This window comes from Prorops nasuta, unplaced genomic scaffold (assembly GCF_024137725.1).
Source record: "Prorops nasuta isolate Cenicafe-Biocafe unplaced genomic scaffold, Cenicafe_Pnas_1.2 PNAS00019, whole genome shotgun sequence".
Classification (NCBI taxonomy): domain Eukaryota; kingdom Metazoa; phylum Arthropoda; class Insecta; order Hymenoptera; family Bethylidae; genus Prorops; species Prorops nasuta.
Window position 1 is genome coordinate 4,243,064 of NW_027116816.1, and position 24,294 is coordinate 4,267,357.

Here is a 24,294-nt window from a genome sequence, read left to right on the forward strand (position 1 = left end):
GCATCTTTCTTAAGATTGCAATCGCCACGTATAAAATCTCATTAATGTCAGAAAATGGGTTTTCTTTCGAGGGCGCATGAGGCAGCAAATTATCGGGCGCTCTTTCCTCCACCCTCATAGCCTCACGATATCGTTAATAAAGCCAGCGTCCTGGTCCTCCCTCGTCTAATCACCTCTGCCTTTTTACCAGCAACCTCCTCCCCCTCTCTTACTCTCTCTCTCTCTCTCTCCCCTCTCGACCTCTCAGCTCCTCTGCCAGTGTCATCCGAGCGACACCTGCATATTTGATGCGCTATGTAAACGGCTAACCTCGACTAAATAAATATACGCGACTCTCATGTATTATTAATTCACGCGTAGAAGATTAAACACCAGAGAGATCGAAAAAGTTGTCGAGCACGAAGTCAATTCGAAACTTTGTACAAAATAAGAAACAAAATGCTGGAGATAATATACTATAAAGATACTCGTAAAGCCTTTGTAGCCCAATTCATGCGTTGTTCTCTATCTTTGATTGTCATTTCATTTATTCTCTCATTTTATGTATGTATATATTGTAAATACAGTTTTCAATTGCAGTATATTATTAAATTCGCTTTATAATATAAAAAATAAATTTGCTTTATAGGAATTTTTTATAAAAATATTTGGAAAAATCTTAGAGATTTTTTTTTACACCGGTGAGTCAGTGAGAAAAGAAACCAAATCCCTGGTTCACGACAGAAATCGCGGAAAAAAATTCGCTAAGATAAGCGTTCGTCAGGTGGGAGCGGCGAGGCGGTAGCACTGGGGATGGGAAAACACCATCGGGACATTCTGGGAAAAATGATTATACAAAGTTGGGAAAACTTTGGTATGGAAGAAAAAGGAAAAAAATGGGAATATGGCTGCGACCCTTTCTCACACCACAAGTAGCTGCATGACCATTTATCGTTACAATTTTTCAAGCAATATAAACACAAGAATAATCGAAATGAAAGAAAGTTTCATTAATAATAATGTTATCGAATATTGCATATTTAAAAATCTTATTTTATTAAATAGGTAATTCTATCGCTACTCTGGAAAACTTTTATAGAATTTTTAGCAGAGCAGTCAGTAACAAATTTAGCGTCATTTTTCACGCACGAGTGTCTTGAGAACTCGAGCCCTTTGGCTTTTATGGATTGTCACACATTTTCATGTATTCCCCGGGGATTACAAGAATTCTTTAAGCCACGTTTAGATCCGTCCTCGCGGAGAGAGCGCAGAAGCGAATATATCCAAAGTCTCGATTGCCTTATTTATATTTCTAGCTATCACTGTCACTAAGATTATCCCCTATCCCCTCGCTCCGTCTCCTCACTCCTTTCTCTCTAACCTCTACCTCGATCCTTTTCTTCCACTGTCACTTTGCGAACGACAGGGATGGATAAAACTAGCTGGAACGAGGAAGGGTAAGAAAGGTTAAGGTGATAAATTATTGCTCGTCAAAGCTTTAACTTGCATTCATTTGTACGGTATTAGTACTGTCTCCAACATCATCCTTCATTTTCATCTTCCAATAGCTAATGACCTTCTTTTCTGTTGTCAAGAGAGAAAAGGGGGGAGGGGGGTGGATTCCCCAGAGTAAAGCAGCGGTTTTGATCGAGCTATTGCCAAAGCAATTGGCGCAAATTACTTATGATACGAGTCTTTTAGTTTCGAAAGGCTGTGAAACGTTCAAAGCCATTCGATTCGAAAATGAGCAGAATCTTTGGGCTTTCAGAACGCGTAGATAGACTGGAGCACTGCTCTCAGCATTCCCATTTTAACCCTAAAACAATCCTGAGAGCAGTCTGAACGCAGAGTATTTAGAGATCGAGGTATACCAGGGCAGCCCCTTGGTACCGGACGGTGGTCTCGTCGGAGATAATAGGGCCTCGAAAAGTTTTCGAGTTTGCAACTTTCTCCTCCACGCAATCTCCTTGTTTTTTTTTCTCCTCGGTCCCTCGCCGGACCTAGCTGTTCCCAACGAAAAATCCAAGAGGTCTATACTCCTTTGCTGTTCCCCTTGCCTCCCCGCCATCCATGTCACTCCCCTCCAGTCTTTCGACCATTTTGCTTTTTACTCTCGACTCTCCTTCTTCATCTTCTAGCCTCGATCTAGTCTCTGTGGTACACTATATATATATATAGATGGTTTTCTACAATATCTGACTTTTGCGCGATCTCCCTTTATCGTATCAGCAGCATCTCTTCCTTTCCTCCCACCTCTTCTCATGCAAGGAAACCGCTCTTTTACATGTGTATTGCATACGAAGCTGGTAAGTCTAAGATATACGGGAGCAGATACCGTGAGATTTGTGGTCTTTGGATATAGCACCGCGGCCAGCGGCTTTCAGGTGGAGATTGCGTTTTGACGTCTGATAGATTCATGGTTATTGGAATCAGAGTGGTTCCCTATTACATCAGAAACGGGGCGAGATGTTAGTTGCCCCAGGCGAGTTCACGTAAATCAAGCCGTTTCTGCCAGAATTCTGTTTCTCCAAACGTATGTGTGTAGCATGTCTCTTTTCCATTTCTAAGTTCGATATTCTTTTGCCTATTTCCCCTATAGGCACAATTTTTATATTCATTGTTACAGCTCCGATAACGAACTGTAAATGATAAGTGTATGGATATAACTCTATTTCGATATAATTATTTTTTAGATATCGAGTGGAGGCAATCAAACTTCTATCTATCTCTATCTCTCTACTGCAACCAAAGAGATTTCTTACAGTACACTGCAGTACCATAGATACGAAGAAACGGAATTCCTTAGAAATCTCCTTGAATTCCATTATACGGGACATGGGGAAACAAGAAAGAGGCAAAGAGTAAGAGAGAGAGAGAGAGAGAGAGATAGAAGGGTGGGGCCTCGAGAGAAGCAAGGGGAGAGGATTTAATTTGTCCTATCGAAAAGCAAGATGAATGCAAACCCTCTGATCTCTGTACAGCTTTGAATGATCGCTGCCTCATTCTAACTTCTGAAACTGATCAATTTAACGAAATAGAAAGAAAATTTATCAAGAAAAAACCTTCTTGTGACTGTAACATCAGTCAATTTAATCGAAGGACCTTTATGACAGGTTATAATAAATAATGTATGTAAAGCCTAAGGTTGCCACTTATTTTACTGTGGCACACGAGATACCTGCGGCTAATGTCGAATTCTTTGACGAAAGTTCGTAGGTAAGCTGACATTGACGAAGTAGATATATGTATATAGTTTGGGTGGGAAACATTGCTAATGTCATAACTGAGTGTCATCGTGTACCCTCCTGGAGCATCGGAACTCTTGAACGAGGGTGAGAGGGGTAAAGGAGCAAGATGAGAATGACGATGGGGAGTGCTTAGAGATATATCGTCGCTCAGGACAACCGAGGAAAGGCGGAGACTGATAACTCGGTGACAGGCTGGTTATCTGGTGCCTGTAGGTACACGAAGGTAGTTAGCTCGATCCAGAAGAGAGAAATAAAAGCTTATACACACAGCTACCAAGAACATCAATTCTCTTATTTTCAAGGTTATTTATATACTTATCGAATGATTTCGTCGCATCTTCAGGTTTCCCTTGAAAACTCGACGCATGTGAGTTATACCACGCAATTTCCGGGAAATTTAAAATATACAATGGGAGGAAAACTTGATGGGATCTTTTATCTGTGTTGTCCCAAAGGATGTGGTCCAGCATCCAGTTAACTGGGCCGGGGACTCCCCGAACTATATCCTCCGCAATAGGAAACCAATCGCGACACCTACGATGACCGAAAGAACGAAGAACCAAAGGCAATAATAGGGGTGCAGCCGTGTCAAGGGCCAGGCGAGGCTTGGTCGAATGATAGTTGGAGGATGGAGCGCTTCGTGGATCGGGGAAACGTGCGCTGGTGGACAAGTGCCTTTCCAACCTCACCGGGACATCCTTCCTTTTATTGCCTATAAAAGCAATAATACCAAGCCATAGAGAACGCGTGCCGACGCTCGACCACGACTAAACGATACAAATACGTGAGTTCTGCCGTTCGGATCCCTTTCGACGTCCACGACCCTCTTGAAAAAAGAATCGCGCTTAGCGGCTAGAACACGCAAGCTTTTATTATTATACTCACTTTTCCTCTAAACTCTTATTCCTACCTTCGAACGACTCTTACTCCGAATTGTTATTCTTATCGGCCAAACGTTTTCTTCCACCAACCGAAGTACCATAAAATTTATCATTTTTACTAGTTTAGCGATAATTTCTTGGAGCAATGAAATAAATGCTAATTATGATAGGACGGTAAGAACAATTACATTTGAGAATGAGGGTATAGTAATAAATGGTGGAAAGAATGTTTTCGTGCTTCCATCACTGTAAGGAAGGGTGAAGAAATTAAGATTGCCGTCTGCAGCGATAATCGTTGAAGGCTTCTTGGCGCAGAACGAAGCTCATTTCGTACCGTTTAAAAAACTCATGAAGCCGAAACAAAGGAAGATCGCCCTAGCGAGGCCAAGTCCACGTCGCTTTGGCATTAAACTCCTCTCAAAATAGAAAGAGCAGGGGCGTGAAGTGGATGAGCATCCTGATGACGTCTCAATTCCCTTGGAGTCAGCTTAAAAAAAAGAGAGAAAAGAAAAAATGAAGGCGAGGCAGGGTGAGATCCTTATCAAAACCTTTCTCCTCGACCGGCCTAATTTACTTATACTCTTCCCTTCGGGCCTTATTTACGAGTGAAAGATTACTAAGAGTGCTTATACTTCTACTTTCATATAACTATATATATATTAATTTCTATCAGGATCACATCATTTTCAACACGTACAAATATTATTGTTATAAAAATTGAATTATTTTATTTAAACGTTTGTTATTACACAAATAAATTGGATTATCCTACATAAGGATCTCGGTATTAACTGGTCAAGTTTCAGTTTATTTGCGAAACATGTCCTTGTCCATAGGAGATTTTCGACACCTTGAGACGAGATTACAAGCCGTTCAAATCCTCTTTCCTTGCCCTCCGGCTCATCTTCTTCTCATCGTCTTCACCGGCTATACTATCGTCGACCCTCTACATGTGTTTTTGCACGCGATACACAGCCTCCTGCCAGATCCGTTATCGTCTTATATCGATTCCCCCTTCGACCCTCTCTCTCTCTCTCTTTCTCTCTCTCTCTCTGTCTTTCCCTCCTACCTAACTCGTATATGCAAAGAAAGCACGTTACTCATATTAACAAAGAATACTCATGCAGTCTACGAGACTCGTAAGATTTGCCAAAGACGCTGAGCAGTGAATACATTTAAAATAAAAATACGATTACCCCTGCGTTTAAAGTAGATTCTCTTTGACTCCACTGGATTTATCGACGGAAATTTGTGTCGTTATGCTGATTTTGGGGGATAAAAAAATGTGGAAGGCAGAACTGATGAGAACAATATGAAATACTCTGACATATTATGCACAAGGAATAAACAAGGTTTAAGGCTCTAATAAAATTGTGATAAATAAATAACCAATGTTAGTCAATCGATATTAAAGATACTTTGTCGAGTAAATGAAATTATTAATATAATACATATCTTTACACTAGTGCAATAATAAGAGATAAAAATCTGAAACGTTCTCTAAAGTGAAAAACGTCTTCTGAAATAACACATTGCACAGTGTCTTGCGAAATAATGATATTCAGTGCCATCAAGTGGTTTACGAGCGATTATCGTTCTGTGATCTGGAGAGTTGGCGATATAGCTATATAGGGACAAGAATATCGCTAAAGAAGCTAAGATTTGGCGTCGGTAGAGTCGGGCCAGGCATAAAGGGAATCGCAGCATCATCGTAAACCAACTAACCCCTCTTCACTCTTCCATTCAAGGGCCAAAGCATCCAACCACCTTCACCGTAAACTATCTAGCAACCGACACTGATCGCACCCACTTCTCCGACATGCTCCCGTCTCTCCTTTCGCGAAGTGCCGTTATAGGAGAGAATCTGTATAGCATCGCCGCGCGATCAACCTATTCTCCAACTACAAACCCCTATTTGCCTCGGCTTCTATTCTATTTTCCTCTTCTTCCCCATATTACCCCTGATAAGGCTTCCAGCTTCTCCTTCATTGCGGCTTTATTGCTTCCGATTTTTTCATTACACAGCCCGAGCTCAATCTTATTCCGATAGTAATGTCTCAATTCTTCCCGTCATTCCTAATAAAATTACCAACCCTCTCGAAAAAAGAAAATATTATGAATTAATTTCCTGTAAATAAAGAGCATAGGATAGAGAGCAATAGTGAATTTTCACTTGGAATTTGTTTCGCAATGACATAAATTATTTTATGCTCGAGGGACATTGAAGCTGCAATACATCTTACACAGAGATATTTCATTGGAGGGCAAAGTATGGCCCCTTGAAATCCCCTTTTCAAGAGAAATCGTAGCATTCCACCCTCTGCTTGAGCCTTCGGTCACCTTTGCACCCTTGGATTTTTCACACGCCTCTCCTTTTCTTATTCTCCACCTTTCCGCGCGTTCCTCGCTACTTACATTAGTACAACCCTCCTAGTATTTTCTCAGTGTCAAGGCGAAACTCTTTCGAAACTTTCCACCCACGTACGTCTGCGCTGAATATCTCTGCTATCAGCAGCAGTCCGGATTTAAAAGTTAAATATCATAAATACCTTATGTTAAGCGACATATTTTATTTTGACTGATGACGCGGCTCAAGGACGTGCATACATATATATAGTCTTATTCGTTTCACGAATCAATCTCGAGTTCCTGATAAAATAATAAACTTTCCAGTTGGAGAGAGCCGTCGAAGCGTTAATACTCCGACGGTAAAATCACCGGAGTAGATTGTAAATGCAAAATTTGGCGAGAAAGGGAGCATCGATAAATTTTCACCAAGAAATCCCCTTGTGACATGTGCGACTACTAATTTATTTCCCTATGAATATCCGAAAAGGTACCCTTTCCGACGCCCCGAAGACCAAGGTCGTTGTCTTGGAGCATGGGTGGGCGTTGCATGACCGGGACATTAAGACATTGTTCGCATGATTTACACTCCGATTTACATTCACGTGCCTGCTTGCTGTATATTAAACGTGCAGCGCACAACTACCCACTGCGCATCCCTCGCTCTCCATTTCAATAGTAGTAGTTGAACTTTTAATATCCACATACTTGGTTAGAGCAACGCATAATACTACATATCACTGCAGCACAAGTACAGTCGGAGCAAAACTTGCCAGATATGGCTCGCCGGATGGATTCTGATGGAGGGAGAGTGGGGGGAGGAAAAAGGCTGAAGCTCCGTAGAGACTAAGAACGGGATATCGTTCAGGATAAGAACACTGGTGGAGATTGGAGGCTGGTAGTCGAAAACTTTGAGAACAGTGTAGAGTTTAAGAATAAGGGATAGGGATTGAGATGTGGATGCAATCTCGAGGAATATTAGTGCGAGGTTGTTTCAAGCTCACCGGAGACATCGAAGCTACCTCGGTGCGTCCTCTCACGCGCATACTCGCACCTACACCGATGCTCGTACGCTCCAGGTGCATGTATACCGGAGAGGCTGAAGCACATGCACGTACACACCGGGAAACATCGAGGAGCAGACACGCAAGGATTGGCGCTTACACGAGACGCTTACGTACAGTACAGCTGGGCGTAGGTGAGGGCGAAGCATCCTTCGGTAGGAGTTGAACAGCCACTGATGAACTTGAGTCATCGATCATCCAATTAGCCGGGCGATCAATCATCCGCTGCCATTTGCCCCGAACCTGCTACGTACCGCCTCCTCTCGTAGTCCTTCGTTCTGGATGCTTGCAAGCATCGGTCCAGTATCCTTCTCTTTCCCTTTTCCTTCCCCCCTGTCCATCCCTCGACTTGCTTTCACCCTGCCGTGCCCTGCCACGCCATGCCCTGCCCTGCCCTGTCTTCCCCTACCCACCAACCAAACCTCTCTACTATATATATATAGTATATATATATACCCTAACACACCGAATCTCTAATCAACCCTTTTCAAGCTCCCACTTTTCCCTGTAATATTACTAATTCGGACCTAGCCTCGCTCTAATCAAGAAACCTAACGTTTCGCCCTGAAATGAGTTTGAATCCGTGAAGACCCTTTATTGAAATCCGAGTATTCCTGCTCCATCGCTCGAGAATCTCGATAAAGCCTAGAGAGTTCATCGAAATGTAATTCACAGTCAGTAAATTCCTTTCGTTTTCTTCCATTTATTTTCGGTGTCTGTAATTAATATCCCTTATCTCTTTCCATAAATATATATATATATAGAGTAGAGAGGAGAAGAGAGAGAGAGAGATATTTAGCGTGACTGAAGATCTCTCGTCCTACACGATATATATATTGGAGAATCGTCGTGGTTGCCTGTGCGACTGAACGCAGTGAGTCGTGCCTCGACCGCTCTTACGCAAGGCGTAGGGCGAAGGTGTTTGATATATAACTCGATATATCGGTTAATAATTGCCGGATATGAACGCGTGAGTTGTTAATTCGCGCGTCGCGTCCGATGCACATGACGCGAGCACCAGACTGAGCGAACTCACTTCGATCCCTCCCAGCCAAACCATATTCTTCGCTTTCTGATGTTTCCGCGTCAGTTATTACCAATGGAAACCTGATGGATCCCTCGCAGGAACAAAAATTCCCTGCCAAATCGGCCGCACTCATAACCACTTGACCCTGCCGGTTGCTTCTACCTACCTTCGTCAAGCATCCAAAAAACTCAACATTAACCTCTCCCTTCCCCTTCCCCTTTCCTCTTCTTCAAAAATGAATCATTAACCATTCGAAGAGAATTTCTTACAGTCTCTCGATAATTTTAACTTTTACCTTTCGTTATTCTTTCTATCATTTTTCTATTTTTTGTCTAAGGTGTCTCGCGCATTAGTTGCTTCAACATTTCATGGCACAATGCTAAGGCAAATGTTTAGTCTCGCACAAGGACGATCGTTTGCCAAGTAAAGATATCCTTTTCGAGTACTTTGTTTAATTTATGCTGATAGACCTTTACAAGCCAAATTGGCTGCTTAAACCCCATTTATTTAGCAGCAGACGTCTACACAAGCAGAGGCGCTCCGTAGCTATTGGTTACTTCGCAAAGCTACTCGCAAAGACCCACGTTGGTACTCTCTTCTTCTCGATTTATATCTATTTCCATAATTTCCTCTTAGCTGATAATTCGCTACCAGCGCTACACAGCATTCGCCTACCACCTTCTATTCCCTTCCGAGTATCTAGCAGTACTCTCCAGCATTATTATTGCGTACGACGAGCTGCAACTTCAACGTCTATACCCTTGTTACACGCAATCACTTTCCTCTTTCCTCTAATAATATACTTCCTCCTTATATATACGGAACAGTACCTTTATTCGTAGATATATATATATATATCTCATGTGAAACACGTATTCTCTCACCGGAGAAAATAAAATAAGCATTGTTGAATAATACAAAAATAATATCTTTATAGATCAGGAGAAAATAAAATTTATTGATTAGATTTAATAATTATAGAAGCATATATTTATTAGGACTAACACTGTTACGTTAAAGTAATTGTGGTATTGCAAAATTAGTATCTGAATTAGTTTTGTGCTTTCAGGTCAAAGAGATAATATATATAATTAGATCCAGCGACAGCACAGGTTATTTATTAAATTTGTTAATTATATATAAAGTACACAGATTTATTAAGACTAATAGTGCTGCGTTAAAGTAGTGGTGGTATATCAAGGTGGGAAGCTGGTTAGTTTTGTGCTCTCAGGTACTTATGTTCTTAAGCTTAGGAAAATATTTCGCAAAACGCGTCAATGACAGTAGCCGTGGAGAGGATGTTGTAGTGTGTCTGACTGGTATCTTGAAGGTGGGGGTGTAAGAAGGTAGAAGGTAGGCGGGCAAGCAGCACAAGCAGGCAGGCAGGCAGGGGTAGCGTGGGACCACTCACCAACTGCTAAGCCGATAGGCCGTGAATCTATGGGGTGAGCGCGAGAACGAAAACCTAAGTGTCACGAGGAAAACGTCTCTTTAATGCTCTTAGCGTCGACACGCTTCTACTTCACTATCCCGCTATCGCGTCCTAACGTTACCAACTTTTCTCTTATCACGAATAAACCAGTTTCAGGAATAAATCTCTCTCTCTCTCTCTCTCTCTCTCTCTTTATTTCAATATATATATCGACAGTCTCGCCAATTATTTTTAAAATAACAAATCAAACGTTATCATCAAAATCGTTGAATTCAATCAGTGCGAATATTAAGAATCAAGATATATATTTTCTCAATGATTTTCCCACTGGTCCATTTTAGAATCTAGAACGGTTTGGAGTAATTTTCTTTGTTTTAATTGGAGAATAGGTAGAATCGGAAATATACGTAGAGATCCTGCGAGAGGTGTTTCGCAGGTTATCGCGCCCCAGCTGTCGAGGAAGGGTACGACGACGAAAGTGGAAGGACATTCGAGGCGTTTTCTCCTTGGGAAGGAAAGAGGGTTTAGCGACGCGTGCACGACTTCGACTAGGCAATCCCTCGAGCCGATGGTGAATCGTGTCACTGCGTGGCCCTGACAGCCGGCAATTAACAGCCCCGGACTCTCGCCTCGGTACGCTCCCAGCTCCCGTTTTCTCGGTTTCCTGGTGCTACAGCTACGTTTGCACCAGTCTAGCGCCACGCTTGGCCCGCCCCGCTAAATAATTGTCCCTCCGTGGACGGTTAAGACACCGATTTTCTCCCACACTTTCTATCATGTCCTCGCATTCAGCTTGCGCTCCTATCGCTTCCACCCCCTCCTCCCCCGGAGACCCCCGCTGCTTGCACCCCCAGTCAATAGCAGCCTTCGATTTGGCCGACCTGTTTCCTCGATTATTCGAGATTTATTTCGCTCCTCCTACGCTCTTGCCTGCTGCCTATACCTGACACCTCCCAAAAGCTTCGTTCATTTATTTCACCGTTTTCCAAATTGTTTCGACAATAGCTTTTCCACCGACGACGATCACTGTCCCCTTTCCAAACTAATACGAATCGATTAATTAAGAGTTACCCTCTGCGCTGTAAAACACACTATTAAATTCTGCAATTCTTTGCAATTTTTTTTACGGTGTAGAGTTGTTCTTAATTGATAAAATTGCATCTCTTGTAGAAGAGGACAGTGATTCTTGTAGAGAGTTATGAAATTGAATTATGGTCGCATTGCGAAGAATTTATACAAACTTCGTGTAAATTTAAATTATTCGTGCATAAAAAGAAACATTTTCTGCATTTTTCTAAATTGTTGTGAAATTGCAGCATACTTCTTCAATGGAGTTTTAATTTTTCTATTATATACATGTATTTGTATAGTGCAATTTTACATGCATTTTTTACAATGCACTGTCTTACAAAAAAAAAATGCTGCGTGAAACTCTGAATTGAAGTGTTGGCGATAGCATATTTTACATTGCACATAAAGACTTGTTCCATGTGTAAGCTGTCTGTATTCAGGTAGCGTACTTTACATGTGTACACTCAGTTTCTATCTCGCTTTAGCAATAAAAAACCACGAAAGTGGAGGAAGTGGCTACATATAAAATATACGTGATACATAATGTTAGAGCATTGTAGGCATTACGGAAAATTCACCCTCTTGGTTTCTTTCATTGCCCCGGTAGCTGTTATTACTGCGTATATCATTTTCCATGTTTTACATGCAGTGGAAAAAGTAATAAGTATTTCGGACCTTTCATATAGCTTCACACGCAAATATCAGTACCAAGCGAATTAACGAAAGATATATTTTCAAAGTATTAATTATCCCTGTAAGTATGCCGTATCGTAACAACTTAATGATATTCTTATTTCTCGACGAGGGGGAGGTTCGTGTGTTTTTTTGTCGAATTAAAAAAAAGTTAAGAGAAAAGAAAGCACGATAGGTGATAGGACCCTCATTGCTTTTGTACAGGAGCCTCCTTATCGATCCATCTCAATTACGAAAGAATCAGGTGGTGCGAGGCTGAATGGCACGAGGTGTCTCTGTGGCAATGGTGTTTAAGATGATTACCACCCCTATCGAGCAACCTTCCCGAGGGCGAGTTGGTACACGGTGTCCCCGGGACGAGAGAAAATCGTCGTTAGACAATGGGACGCTTTATCTGGCATTACGTCTTTTATTTGAGCTCAGATTACGGAAGTGGAAGGGGGACCTTGTTCCCATTTTAAGAGGTGAAGCGAGGCCAAGGCCATCTCGTTCCACCCCCTCGAAAAGATCGAGCTAAAACGATTTGCAGAGTCGCGACGCAATCTTGTCAAGGCTTCTGTATTGTCTCGTACAACTGAAGGACCGTGACAGCAGACAATCCAACAACTAATCTCGTCATTTTTTCTACATCTGCACCCTCGTTTTCTCCTAACGACACAAAACTTGAATAATTTAATAGCTTTTTAACGTTTTTCTACAAGCATCTTGATCGAGAATTATGCTGTTCTAGCGTACCTGCGCATCGGCGAAAAGTAAAAGAGTAATTAGATTAGTCGATGGGTATAAATGTATAAGATTCCTCGAATAACGAATCCAAGTTTTATTTGTCTTTTGCATGGAGCCTCGATCGTTGGTTGATACAGGGGTATATATGAAAGTGTGACGTTCCCATCATGGGGTGAAAAATGAATAAGCGAACGAGTGAGCAGGCCTCTCCCGTTCGCACGGTCATCCTAATCTCGTTAACCCACCCGTACACCTTTAGCACGCGGAAGTGGAATATGCGGTATAATTGCAAGAGTGGGAAAGAGGTTTTCCAGTGGACCCACCACCTATAACATTGGTCAACCCTCTCTTCTACTGTTTAACTTATCCATTAAAAACTCAAACACGCGAAACAATTAATTAGAGTAATTAATGGTAGACAAATATGGTCGAAAATAAGATGGCAGAGGGAGAGGGGAGAGTGGCAGGAAGAGCTTGAGAATGAGGTTAGGATAGAGGACTGGTGATCCTCAGCAGACTTGGATATACCATCCGACTCGTCCCACCTCCTTCAAAAAAGGGGGTAGCACCACTTATTAGTAGGGATGGAGGTGGCTTCTTCTGCGAAAGCAAGAAACTTTAAAGTTTCCAACTTCAGTTCTACTGTTAGCTTCTAATTAGCGGACAAACAGTTAGCCTCCAGATACAAGTATAGAGCAAGTAAGCCAATGGCCTACAAAGAAGAAACTCTGGATTTAGTCTAGTCGTTATTCCACGACTTCATTGCCTTATCCCCTTTATAATTACACCTTGATTGGACTTACATCGCGAAACATTTTCATCGAACGAAACCACAATCACATTTTTGCAAATTAATTTTGCAGCAAGGAAAGTGCAGAAGTTTGGGTTGAACGTGGCGAAATATTGAATGGAAGTAATTTAACGCGTAGAATTGCTTTCGATGGTTTAAAGTTGGTAATGTAATTTACAGTTCGTAAAATTAACATGAGCGCCGGTCCAGTGTCACAATGTAACGCCAATCATAACCGCACAATGTTAGTTTTGAATCTTAAGCTGACGGTGATTTGCACCCGGCCGGTTTCTCTTCTTCGCAGATTGCCTGTCACTCTATTCTGAAATCGGCCAAAGTTGGCCGTCGTCGTATGGAAAACGTTACTGTCGATCGATTATATTCCATGTGGACAGGCTTACTCACGAAACGACAAACGCACTCACGTCGAAGGTTTTGCATAGAGGGCATCGCAGTATATCGTCTCCAGATTCAGCTACAGCTCGAACCTCGAACCTCGAAGGTGATGGGGATCGGAGGGGCGTAAAGGTTGGCTATACCGGAGTGTGAGGGTTTCAATATGCTTGAACGGTAGTTATGGTACTCTCTCTGGACCACGACGATCGACTGCTAGGGCTGCTGTGGTAGGGGAAACTATCGTGCTGCGGTATCGGTCGCCTTGGTTATTTAGGAAACCATATCAAAGTTTGAGTACGCTGCTCCCCCCGCCCGGCCCCGGACCCGGCCCCGGTGCCCTGCACCCTCCATCGCGCCCTCTACCTTTTGGACAATGAGGTCTCCTCCGCTCTCGCAGGAGTTGGCCCTTGACGTTCGTTACCGGACAGAATTGCGATGTCTGCCTTCATGAAAACGGCTCCGCCACCGACACTGACACCGTCTTCGCCATCCTCCCACTCTTTCTCATCCAGATTCCCTAATTTCAACTATTCTTTTCTCTCAACCTCTTTATTTTCAAAGTCGCGAAGAATGAATTATTTAACAGAGGATTTAACTTTCTTGCTGTATTTACATTTGTAACGCTTGCTGTTGTCAAGCGAGAAACACTCTCCAGGAGGTGCGAGATTATTATTTATATTTTTTTGATTTTCGTCGAAGAAGAATCTTAAGCCAATGACGACGTACGATGAACGTTTTCTTGTTGCGCGAGGTAAAGCGAGAACAGTACATAGACAGTTTTCCTCTAGGCTCCCAGAGGAGTCGTGGCGCTTCTTCAGGAAGGGTCGAGAGATTTAATTAAGGCGAGGCGACGGGTAGAAAGACGAGTCGCTACACCGTGCAAACTCTGTGGCCCCTAACTATCTTTTTCATACCAGGATCTTCGCCTTGTCAAACTCGCGGGGTTCCCACATGCATCCGGAATGCTGCGAGTCCTGCTGGGTCGAGCGTGTGCAGCATAGTTCCTAAAGTATTTTCTGCTTTCGGAAAGAGGCTCGTAAACCTCGTGCATCGTTCGCGTGTTGCAATCGAAAAATACATAGCAATAAAAATTATATATCGATTTGACAGCAGGTCGATTAATTACAACTACATACTATACATGTTTCGACGGTGTAAAACGGTCAGGACAAGAAGTTGCAGCATCATCTGCTTGGTGGTCGCGGTTTTAGCGTCAATAATTCGCAAAGGCTGCGGGGCAGGTTCTAACCGACTGATTTCACGCATCTGGCGTTTGGTGGTTTGGTTCAGGCAGATCCATGCAGGTTGCTGTTGGTGTAGGACGAAGAGGAGGATGGTGGTGAAGGAAAAGGATGGAAAACGAAGAAGTGGGTGAGAGGGAAAGGGAGAGAGGGTAGGGGGAGGCAAAGCGAGAGGGATATCGTGTGATATATCCAGAGCGAAAGGACTGTACGAGGTGGGGATGAAGAAACCGGGATAGATGAGGGGGAGTGAAGTAGGATGGGGCGATGTAGAGGGGAGAGGGAGTGAGTGCGGCCAGTCCCTGTGCTTCGTCGGCGTGGTGGTCTCGTGATCAATATTCCTTACCCCCTTTGCCTTGGCTTGCCCCTCCGGCACGATACGGGGTGCCCCTTACCTCGGAAACCTTCCATCCCGCGCACACCCGCCTCCCCCCCTCCCCCGAGGGAATCCGGCGAAACCCCTGAAACCCCTCTCGCACCCTCGTCTTAATTAGGAGTCTGAATCTGCGGCGGACACGCGTATAAGGGGTAGGAGACTGTAGGCGGCTGCAGCAGGGGTCAGGCCAAGCCCAAACGAACGTCGTGTCCGAAACATTATTCCCAACTTTGGTACGATCACCGCGTCACGGTTCCCGGACGACCCTTTTTATTATTCCACAGAATAAACACATTTGCGCTTCCTTACCCTTGCGATCCGCTTCACGAGGACTACGGACTTTTGCGTCTCTCGCTATACTTATTGTGCCTGATGCTGTGTGTGCTACCAACTGACTCTTCCTAACCCGTGCCACGGTTCTATACAGTATCGTTTCGGACTTATCTCTCGTGCTTTTTACCCAACCTGATATACGAAACAATGCTGGCATCTCGGTCTCCATGAGCCACTATGCCAGACTCTTGCACAGTCGAGATTAAAATAATTCATTGTCTCTAAGGCTACGTCGAATTTTAAAGAAGATTCTGGTCCCACACAAAGACGCTCTTGTGGGTGGTATATTTACATATAGCGTATATAAATTCAAGTACATAAGGGCAGACGACGGTGGAGGCTGAACCCAGAGGATATTGGGGTTAGGCCATTCATTAGATTACGGGAATTCGGTAGCAAGGGGGGAAAGGGGATGGTGGAGCTCAGGGTTTGAACTCGGGGTTCGGAGCAAGGGGCGAGGAACGAGGAGAGTGCACGATCAAGGACCACGCCACGTGCATTAGCCCATCACGGTACGGGGCAGCGAAGGGGAAAAGGGTTGAGGAGTATATGGTCTACGCGTATGAGCCGGATAGATTATCCTTTTTACAGACGACCTGCATCTGGCAATCGGTGTCCCACGATTTTCCTACAGAAATTTTGAAAACCACTGCTGTTTTCCATAACAATCACATATCATAATACTTCGATTCAATGTTAGCCCCAATCTTGGTCTTTCGGAAGAATTCTTCGTAAGCTTGAATTAATTATATCTTTTTCTCTGTTGCAGAGTCGTCCCTCGCAAGGCGGGACTATCCCCGCCAAATCATGAACAAGGTAAGATATTGCAGCAGTTTGAAATTTCAATTATATACTTAAGCTATATAACTTGCTTTTTAATTTATGCATTTCCGTTTTGGGTTAAAAGAAATCAGAATTACAAGATGTGAAATGGAGCTCTTCATATTTCTCGTTAAGTGCCTTCAGTTTTCATTAAATCAACCTGCTAAGCTCAGTCAGTTACCAGGAAGAATCGATCCAACACCTTTAATCGTTTTCATGCCACACGGTGTAGTCATTGCGTGCTCGCGCTTTTGGCTGTTATTACCCCCGATGCTTCGTGCCAACCAATCGGCGGTCCTCCATCATTGAAAGCCCCTCGGCAAATCCATACTGGAGATCCCAAAGCACATAAGTATGCTTTTTAGAATTCAACTAGAATTATTTAGATTCCATTGGATGAATATCCTTCCATATTAATTATAATAATGAACAGCATTTTCGATTGTGAATGCCAAATGCGACCAAGTTTTGCAATAAAGTTTTCTGAGAAGGATAGAAACTTACACTGGACGATTTATTCAGAATTTTCGATTTCGATGTGCTAGTTATAATACAAAATTATGTGTACTGTAATAAATTTCATGTATATGTATAATCCACGTCTCATTTGTAGGCTCTTTATGTGCTGTCTGCCTTTCCTCATTATGCATTGCACATGAGAAAACTTGCTCTCGACCCCCACCCCCCCCCCTCTATCTCTCTCACTTTCTCTCTCTCTCTCTCTCTCCAGCTTGGTTTCGTCCGTCCTCGTTTAACACTCTACCTCACTAACCCCTCGCTACTACCTCCTCGAAAAGAGGCAATCCCCTGTTCCCACTCTGCTCCGCACATCGTTTCCTCGCCTCGTAGCTTGGCTTCTTTATAAACTTTTAATGACGGCAAAGCCTAATCGAGAGAACGAGCGAGCACGACCTCGCAAAACTACTCGGTAAAATCGTCTGTCGAAGCTCGATTTTCGATACTAAGGCCAGCCATCACTTAGAAATGATGTCGGAAAGTGTACTGCAATGGTGGAGCACTCGTTAATTGTTATCGATTATTTTCTAGAAAGCTTCTTGAGAAAATACCTGGCAAGCTTCGTTGCATTTTAAATAAATCCCTTCTACTATAATAAGATAACTTTTTGCCCGACCCGAGGAGAAACGATATAGAACAACGCGAATCATTTGTAGGAAATAATTGAAGATTTTGCTATTTTTTAAAAGTTCTGTCGGCACTGTATATATTATTTTGTTTCTCATTAATCGTAAGGTAAAAATGCTATTCTTGATTGAAGCTCGAGGGAAGGGCTATGGAATTAAAATAGCATTTGTAGAACGAAGAGATGCGACGCTGGGCTCCAGAAGCAGCAAAAGAGCGTGAGATGCTTTCGATTTACAACAAATCATTCAGCGTTTACGTCTGACTGCCCGCCAAGTTGAATTAAACTTCCACCGAGAAGTTGCCAGCACTCTCGCTGGCTTGGAGGCATGCGTATCTCTATAACGTGAATATAGGCAGCATCCAGCGAACTGCTTTCCAAAGTTCCTTCCTCGTGCCCCCATGCGGAGGCAGTTAACTATTTGACGTAGGGCATTGCTTGCCTCTTATGTAGAAAACAAGATTAACATACCTGTATGAGATACCTGTTAGCCGAACGAATAAAGCACCACCTCTTATTGCTCTCTCATTCACTTCCTCCACTGGAAGATTAACTTTAGTTTCAATTTCAAAAATTCCGTATTTTTCTACACTTTTGTTTCTCTTTTAACGAAAGAGAAAAATACTTTCTCTGTTATAACGCTTGGATTGGCTTATCTACAGTCGTGCTATTCCAACTAAAATGTCAAGCAATACCTAAATTCGTTTTTCCTAGCTCCGGAGGGTCGATAGAATCCCTGAACATTCGACAAACTCCTAAACAAGAATTAAGGTAATCCTTAGTTATTTCTCTTGTACGCCTTTTCGCAGGAATTATCGATTTCGTACCTTGCATTACAGTGCTCAATGTACATCTCCTACTGGGATAAATAAATATATGTAGAATAATTATTTTATATTCGCGTCAGTACAAATTAAGAATAAAATTATAGCCTCGCAGGATGAATCTGTCAGTCGAGGAAAGAGGTGGATTTTATTTTCAACGCGGTGCGGCGTTAAAGAGTTCTACCGCTAAAGTGTTCCAAGCACCATTTAGCGACGCCACTCCTTCATAAAGGACCTTAATAAAAATCCTAATCTAAACAAGCTTAATTTACGTCCGCCACATAATTACCTACCCTCGGGGCACGACCTGCTTTTTCCTGCTTCCCTCTCCCATACTTTTTTTCCTCTTTGACGCTACCGAAGCAGTTTTCCTTTACCACGAGCACTGCGAGAGCCTGGAGACTGGGAAGAAGCGAAGGAGGTGCGTGAAGAGCCCTCTGAAAAATCTAAGAGGCTTAAAGCATTAAAAGGGTTATATAACATTCATTATCAGAGGGTCAGCCTTTGTGAAATTTCCCCTGAAAGCGACTCCCCATTTGCTGGACAAAGCCATCACGTCATCATTGGACGTTCGTCTCTTCTACCTAGTCTAACCTCAAGCTATCCTCTTCCACTGCTCTTTCCCATCTTTCTCGCTTCTTTCGATTTTCTACGTTCGGCCGTGCCTTGTTTTTTCGTCCGTGGCCTGCAACACATCCCAGTATCGCTATAGCCTTCTCTTTCTTGCCAGTATAGACTCTGGACTACGTCTCTTGGGGGGTGCAGCAGAATCTTGCGTGAGCGGACCATATCGTCTAGCTAAGGGGATAGTGGTAGGAAGGAGTGGCAGGATGGAGAAAATAGAGGAGCAAGAGGAGGGTCTGCCTTCCTGATGAAGATGTCGCACACGCCGGGGAGCCCGTTGAGATTACTCGGGTTAGAACCCGAGGACCCTGGTCAGGGCACATGCTAATTGCTTTATTTGACATCAAGAAATAATGTACTGCTGCTGCCGCTCGGCCACTGGCGTGCAGAGCCCCGCGAGGAAACCAGAAACCTTCTCTCGCGTTCCCTCAACCTCTACCTCCTACCACAATAATATATACCTCTATATTGTCCCTTTCTATAAATCTTGGCTGCCCGCCTTGAGTCCAGTACTCGTGAGATTTACTCCAACGATGTGAAAAACATGACTTTTGCCTTCTACTTTGCTACGCTGGAAAACACAGAGTTATGGCAATATAAGAATAGCATGAGAAAACTGGACAGACAGCTGTGGACAAATATGGAAATATTCACTCGTTAAATTTTATATCTGTAGGGGGGTAAATATTCTTGCTTCGTGGATGTGGGTCAAATCAAATATAGGGGGATATCTATGAAATTATATCCATACAAGAATTATGCTGCCTACTTGTATGGAAAATAGGACCTTCGGACAGTCCAAAACTATTATATGAGTCTACGTGAGACGACTGAATACGCGAGAAAAGTTGTCTTACTCGCAGGCATAATAGTCCTCTCGAAATTAGGGGCTCTTCGGCCATTGATATTGAGTAATTTGTATTCGAAATACAATATCCGAGGCATATAGCTATCCATTGACGGTAAAACATTCGGTTTTCTCGTAAATATGAGTGACCCCAGAGGATTGTACGCGAAATGCAGAAAAGCAATGGAGAGGGAGAGGAAGGGAGAAGGGGGGGCTGTGGTAGAGGACGGTGAGGGTAGAAGGGTGTTAGGGTCGGCCATAGGTCGTCAAGGGTGCATTTCATCTTCGAGACCGTCAGCTCGGAGACCGATCGACCGACCATACGACGGATGTAGGATCATCCATCTTTTATCGAATTTGACCTGATAGCCAGGCAGTGGCTTCACGTTCAACTTCTGCTGCCAAAGGCTCTTTCCATCATACCTGAACAGAATATATGCGTCCAAGTATAAATAATTAAACATCACGTCAAGCTGTAAATAAAGTTATTCGTAAATCGATTTCTTGCCCTATCACTGATATCACCTCGATTAATCCAAATAAAATTTAGCAGCAAATTTTAAAGACTGTCTGAAAATACTAGCAATAAGTGCTTATATGATAATGTAATAATCGATTATCGAAAAGTTGCTTGTTCAATATTGAATATTATTTGTACTAAAACTTAGAAAACTCTATTGGGAATTGCATCATCCATCTCTCGTCAAATGGAAATCTAATATCGAAGTCAGAGAGTACCACTATCTTAACTTTTGCTTTCCAAGTAGCTCGCCGTCATGTTACCGGACAGAACACACGTTTTTCTACCCAAATATACGTCAATATATATTCACTTATTTCTTCGCATTCATCAATTTTACCTCTGCTTATTAGCTCTATTATTACTATACTCGCACTATAACCATTAGTTTAATGCGAATATCTGGAAGATGAGATGTTAAGAAAGAAGGCCAATCAAGAGCATTTTTATGATGAACGAGAAATAATGTAAGGGTGGGTTATTGAAGAGGCGACGTAATTTCGTGACGATGGCAACAGAGTACGTGCTCGTTTTCATACACTCTTGTCATTTGCGAGGGACAACATTGGGCTTTCTGGTGACGGAAGGGTGCTCAGGTGTTTCGCTGTATAATAGGCAACATCATCCTCTTGCTGTTGCCACCCCTACGCCGTCAAAGCCTGATCGATGTAATATTCACGCTCGATGCACATCGAAGCTTTTCCGACTTGCGATCCTCGATATACATATACTCAATGCACACTCTCTAAATCTCATCAGTTTTCTTTTTCACCTGCGCTACCCTTAAATGTTCGTATAATCCGTTAAGAATTTGACAGTCGCTGATCCGAAGGTCGCGAATAAATTCAATCGAGAATTTCACAATGATTATATTCTATAAAAACAAAACGATAAAAGAATGATTCAACGTTATAATAAAATATGCAAAAGGTTCGTTTGTCCATAGAGCACTGATGGGAATTAAGAATCTTATGAAACGCGGAGGTGCATGCAGGACTACTCGAGATGGGGATACAGCAACAGTTCGTTATTAATGAGCTCCCATTCACTTCAGGCTCTTCCTATTTAATCTCGCACTCTTTGCGAGGCTCGTATAAACGTGGGGAAAAGTGGTGTCGGTTACCGCGGATTCGTATATATGTGGTAAACATTCTCTTTGTTGGTCGTCGGAAGTTAAGCCGAGACCCCCCATTAGCGCCGCAGAGAATTACAAAAATAACACTTGTCCCTGCAGCCGTGGCCGACGGCGACGGTGTAGTTAAGTAAAATTAAGCTAAAATTTCCGAGAGCCCACGATGTATATTTAACCCCTTTTCCCGTCAGGCCACACGGCGGTCGAGTCGACCACGGCCAGTCCTACCGCCCCCACCTTTTCCCAGCTCCCACTTCTCACCCCTTCTTTCCGTGTCCGTTACACTTCACACTGGCCCTTTCTACCCCGTCAGCATTAAATATTTACCTTTCAATGAATATGCAAATATAATTATTTACGCGCAATTTAGACGTTTTTACGCACCCTGCGCGACACTCGCCTCTCTCAAACTCTCATCCGTGACGCCAAGCTCAAGTATACAGCCATGAAAATTATTCTCCACAAGATATATTCCTCCCCTGACAAAACTTCATTTATATGTTTTTCGCAATTATCACTTCGAAGGTCACGCTTTTTACACTCTTCTCATATTATACATTTTCAACGACACGTATGATAAAGCTTTCTAGGATTTTCATTTCAATAGTAAAATCATACCATTTGAGAATCTCGATTAGACGATTATTCTTCTCTCTCACAGTACATTCAAATTTTGTCTATGTCCATAACTAAATTTTAATTTCATCGTCTGACACGTGCATTGCAAGTTTTGGCTTGGTCCATTTGATTGATGCTATAGGATTTTGACAGAAAAACCTTGAAGTATTAAAGAACCGACTGCTTAGCTGCAAAGTTATCTTTCCGCCGGGCTGCACGGCAGCGACCAGGAAAGGGGGATAAGCGATAAAAAAAAGGAAAGGAGTCGATGCTGGTGCGGTAATGGTGGCTTCCGGTGCTTGATTAAGAAACCAGAAAAGCTACCACGCTCGACTTAATAGCCGTCACTCACTTACCGCCCGCCGGTTCATTCATAGCTCAGCTCTCGCACAACCGCTGAAAGACACTCTATTTCAGCCCCACTAAATTCACCGATAAAATGCGATTTTCTATATGAATAAAAAGAGAAGAGAGTACATTCGCTAATATACTTTAAAACGCCCCAATCAATTAGCGACGTTTTCGCGTAACAATCGCGCCACGTTATTATCACTAGCAAACTTTTATTCGATCGAGTTCCGAAGCTTAGGGAAAGTAATGTAATTGCGTAATGCGGATGACATGGGGAAGAAAAAAAATGAGTCAATGAAATGGTGGATAAAGCACACGATATTGCGCGTGAAGCTGATTATGGGAATAGAAGGAAAGAAATGAGAGTATAGGAGAGCTAGCTTCTATATGCTTGGCGTGCTATAGCATCCAGACTATGTATAGCTAGAAATGTCATAGGCAATATCACGGGGAGAGATACAAACGACTGAAAATAGACCTTGAAAATAGATTCGAGCCCGATCGAAGAGCCAGGGAGAATAAGCCATTGATATAAATTGCTCCATCCGTCGTCGATACCGCCGCCATTGCTATGTCGCTCTCTTCTATATACCTATATATAGGTATATATATATATATGTATAAAAGAGAAAACCAACTCGTCGAAAGTTTTCTCACAAATAACATGTCCGATGGTATCCCGGGGGGTTCTACTTCGAGTTGTGCAGACTTCTTAGGATGCCAGTTCACGATGCTCATACCTGCTGCATGATTGATTTCCTCTTTCGTGCAATTACGAAAGTAAGGTATATACCTATGTCTTATCTTTAAAACTGAGCTTGAGTAATCGCTGGTATTGTCTATGAAAATCTATGCAAATATAGCACATTTGTGTATTAAAGGAAGAATTGAGTTTTCGAGAGGAGAGAAATACCAAAGCAACGACTTGTATTTTTTTTTTTCAATTTTTAACAAGTGATTGAAAGAAAATATATGATCATATATGTTAGGGGGTTCTTAGAGGGTGGTGGTAAGTGTGTGATTTTGATAGAGCGGCCTGGTGGTGCGTCTTGTTCGATTGAAGCTTCATTTAGCAAGCCGCTTTGCGTCCATTTGTATTTCAGCGTATTTGAACGTCTGGGCATTGTCGTTAACATACTTGCGAGCGTAGTGAGTGCGGAGCCGTCGGTTGACGTCCCACGGCGAACAATTTCGACGTCGAGCAAGTGAGACGAGGGAAAATGTATTCGAGAGTTTCCAATTTGCGGTTGCGGCTGGTGGAACGAGAGGAGGAGAAGTGGGGGTGGAAGAGGAAGGAAAGTCGGGGGATGGTCGGTTTTAGGGCGACCAGGCTTGAGTGGAAGGGCGACAGGGGGCGGAGGGTGGTGGTTCGAGGCTCTATTATGGTAATTATATGATAAATACAACAAGGCCTTAGGCGCTCTGTCTTTTCTCTTGCTCCCACTCCCCCCTCTCTCACCATCACTCTCTCTCTCTCTCTCTCTCTCTCTCTCTCTCTCTTGGTACTAAACGCCGCGGGCTTCTCTCCCATCAGTGCCAGGAATCTCACTCCGCACCGGCCTTTACCTTGTCTTTCCTTCCTCGGTCTTGCGGTCCCTCCACCCCCACCCTCACCGTCTCTCCGCCCCTCCCGCCCTTTTCTCCTCTCGTCACCAGCCTCTAAGAGACACGACGGTTTGGTTTAAAATACGCCTTCTCTTGGCGGAATGCAATTAATCTTACTGCCTCTCGATTCATCCTCCACCCCCCCCCCCCCCCCCCTCTTCCCATTCTCCCTCTCTTATGTCTTGGCGTCTAGTAGGATCTCGACTG

At 43.1% G+C, this 24,294-nt stretch overlaps 1 protein-coding gene across 1 annotated transcript in view; it reads left to right on the forward strand.

Annotated features, from left to right (window-relative positions):
• The window catches only part of LOC136780648 (uncharacterized), a 236,409-nt gene that overhangs the window by 165,230 nt on the left and 46,885 nt on the right, over positions 1-24,294 (forward strand). Inside the window, exon 5 of the mRNA XM_066739165.1 lies at positions 16,373-16,419. Within this exon, the coding sequence (XP_066595262.1) occupies positions 16,373-16,419 (47 nt within the window). The remainder of the gene's footprint in view (positions 1-16,372; positions 16,420-24,294) is intronic.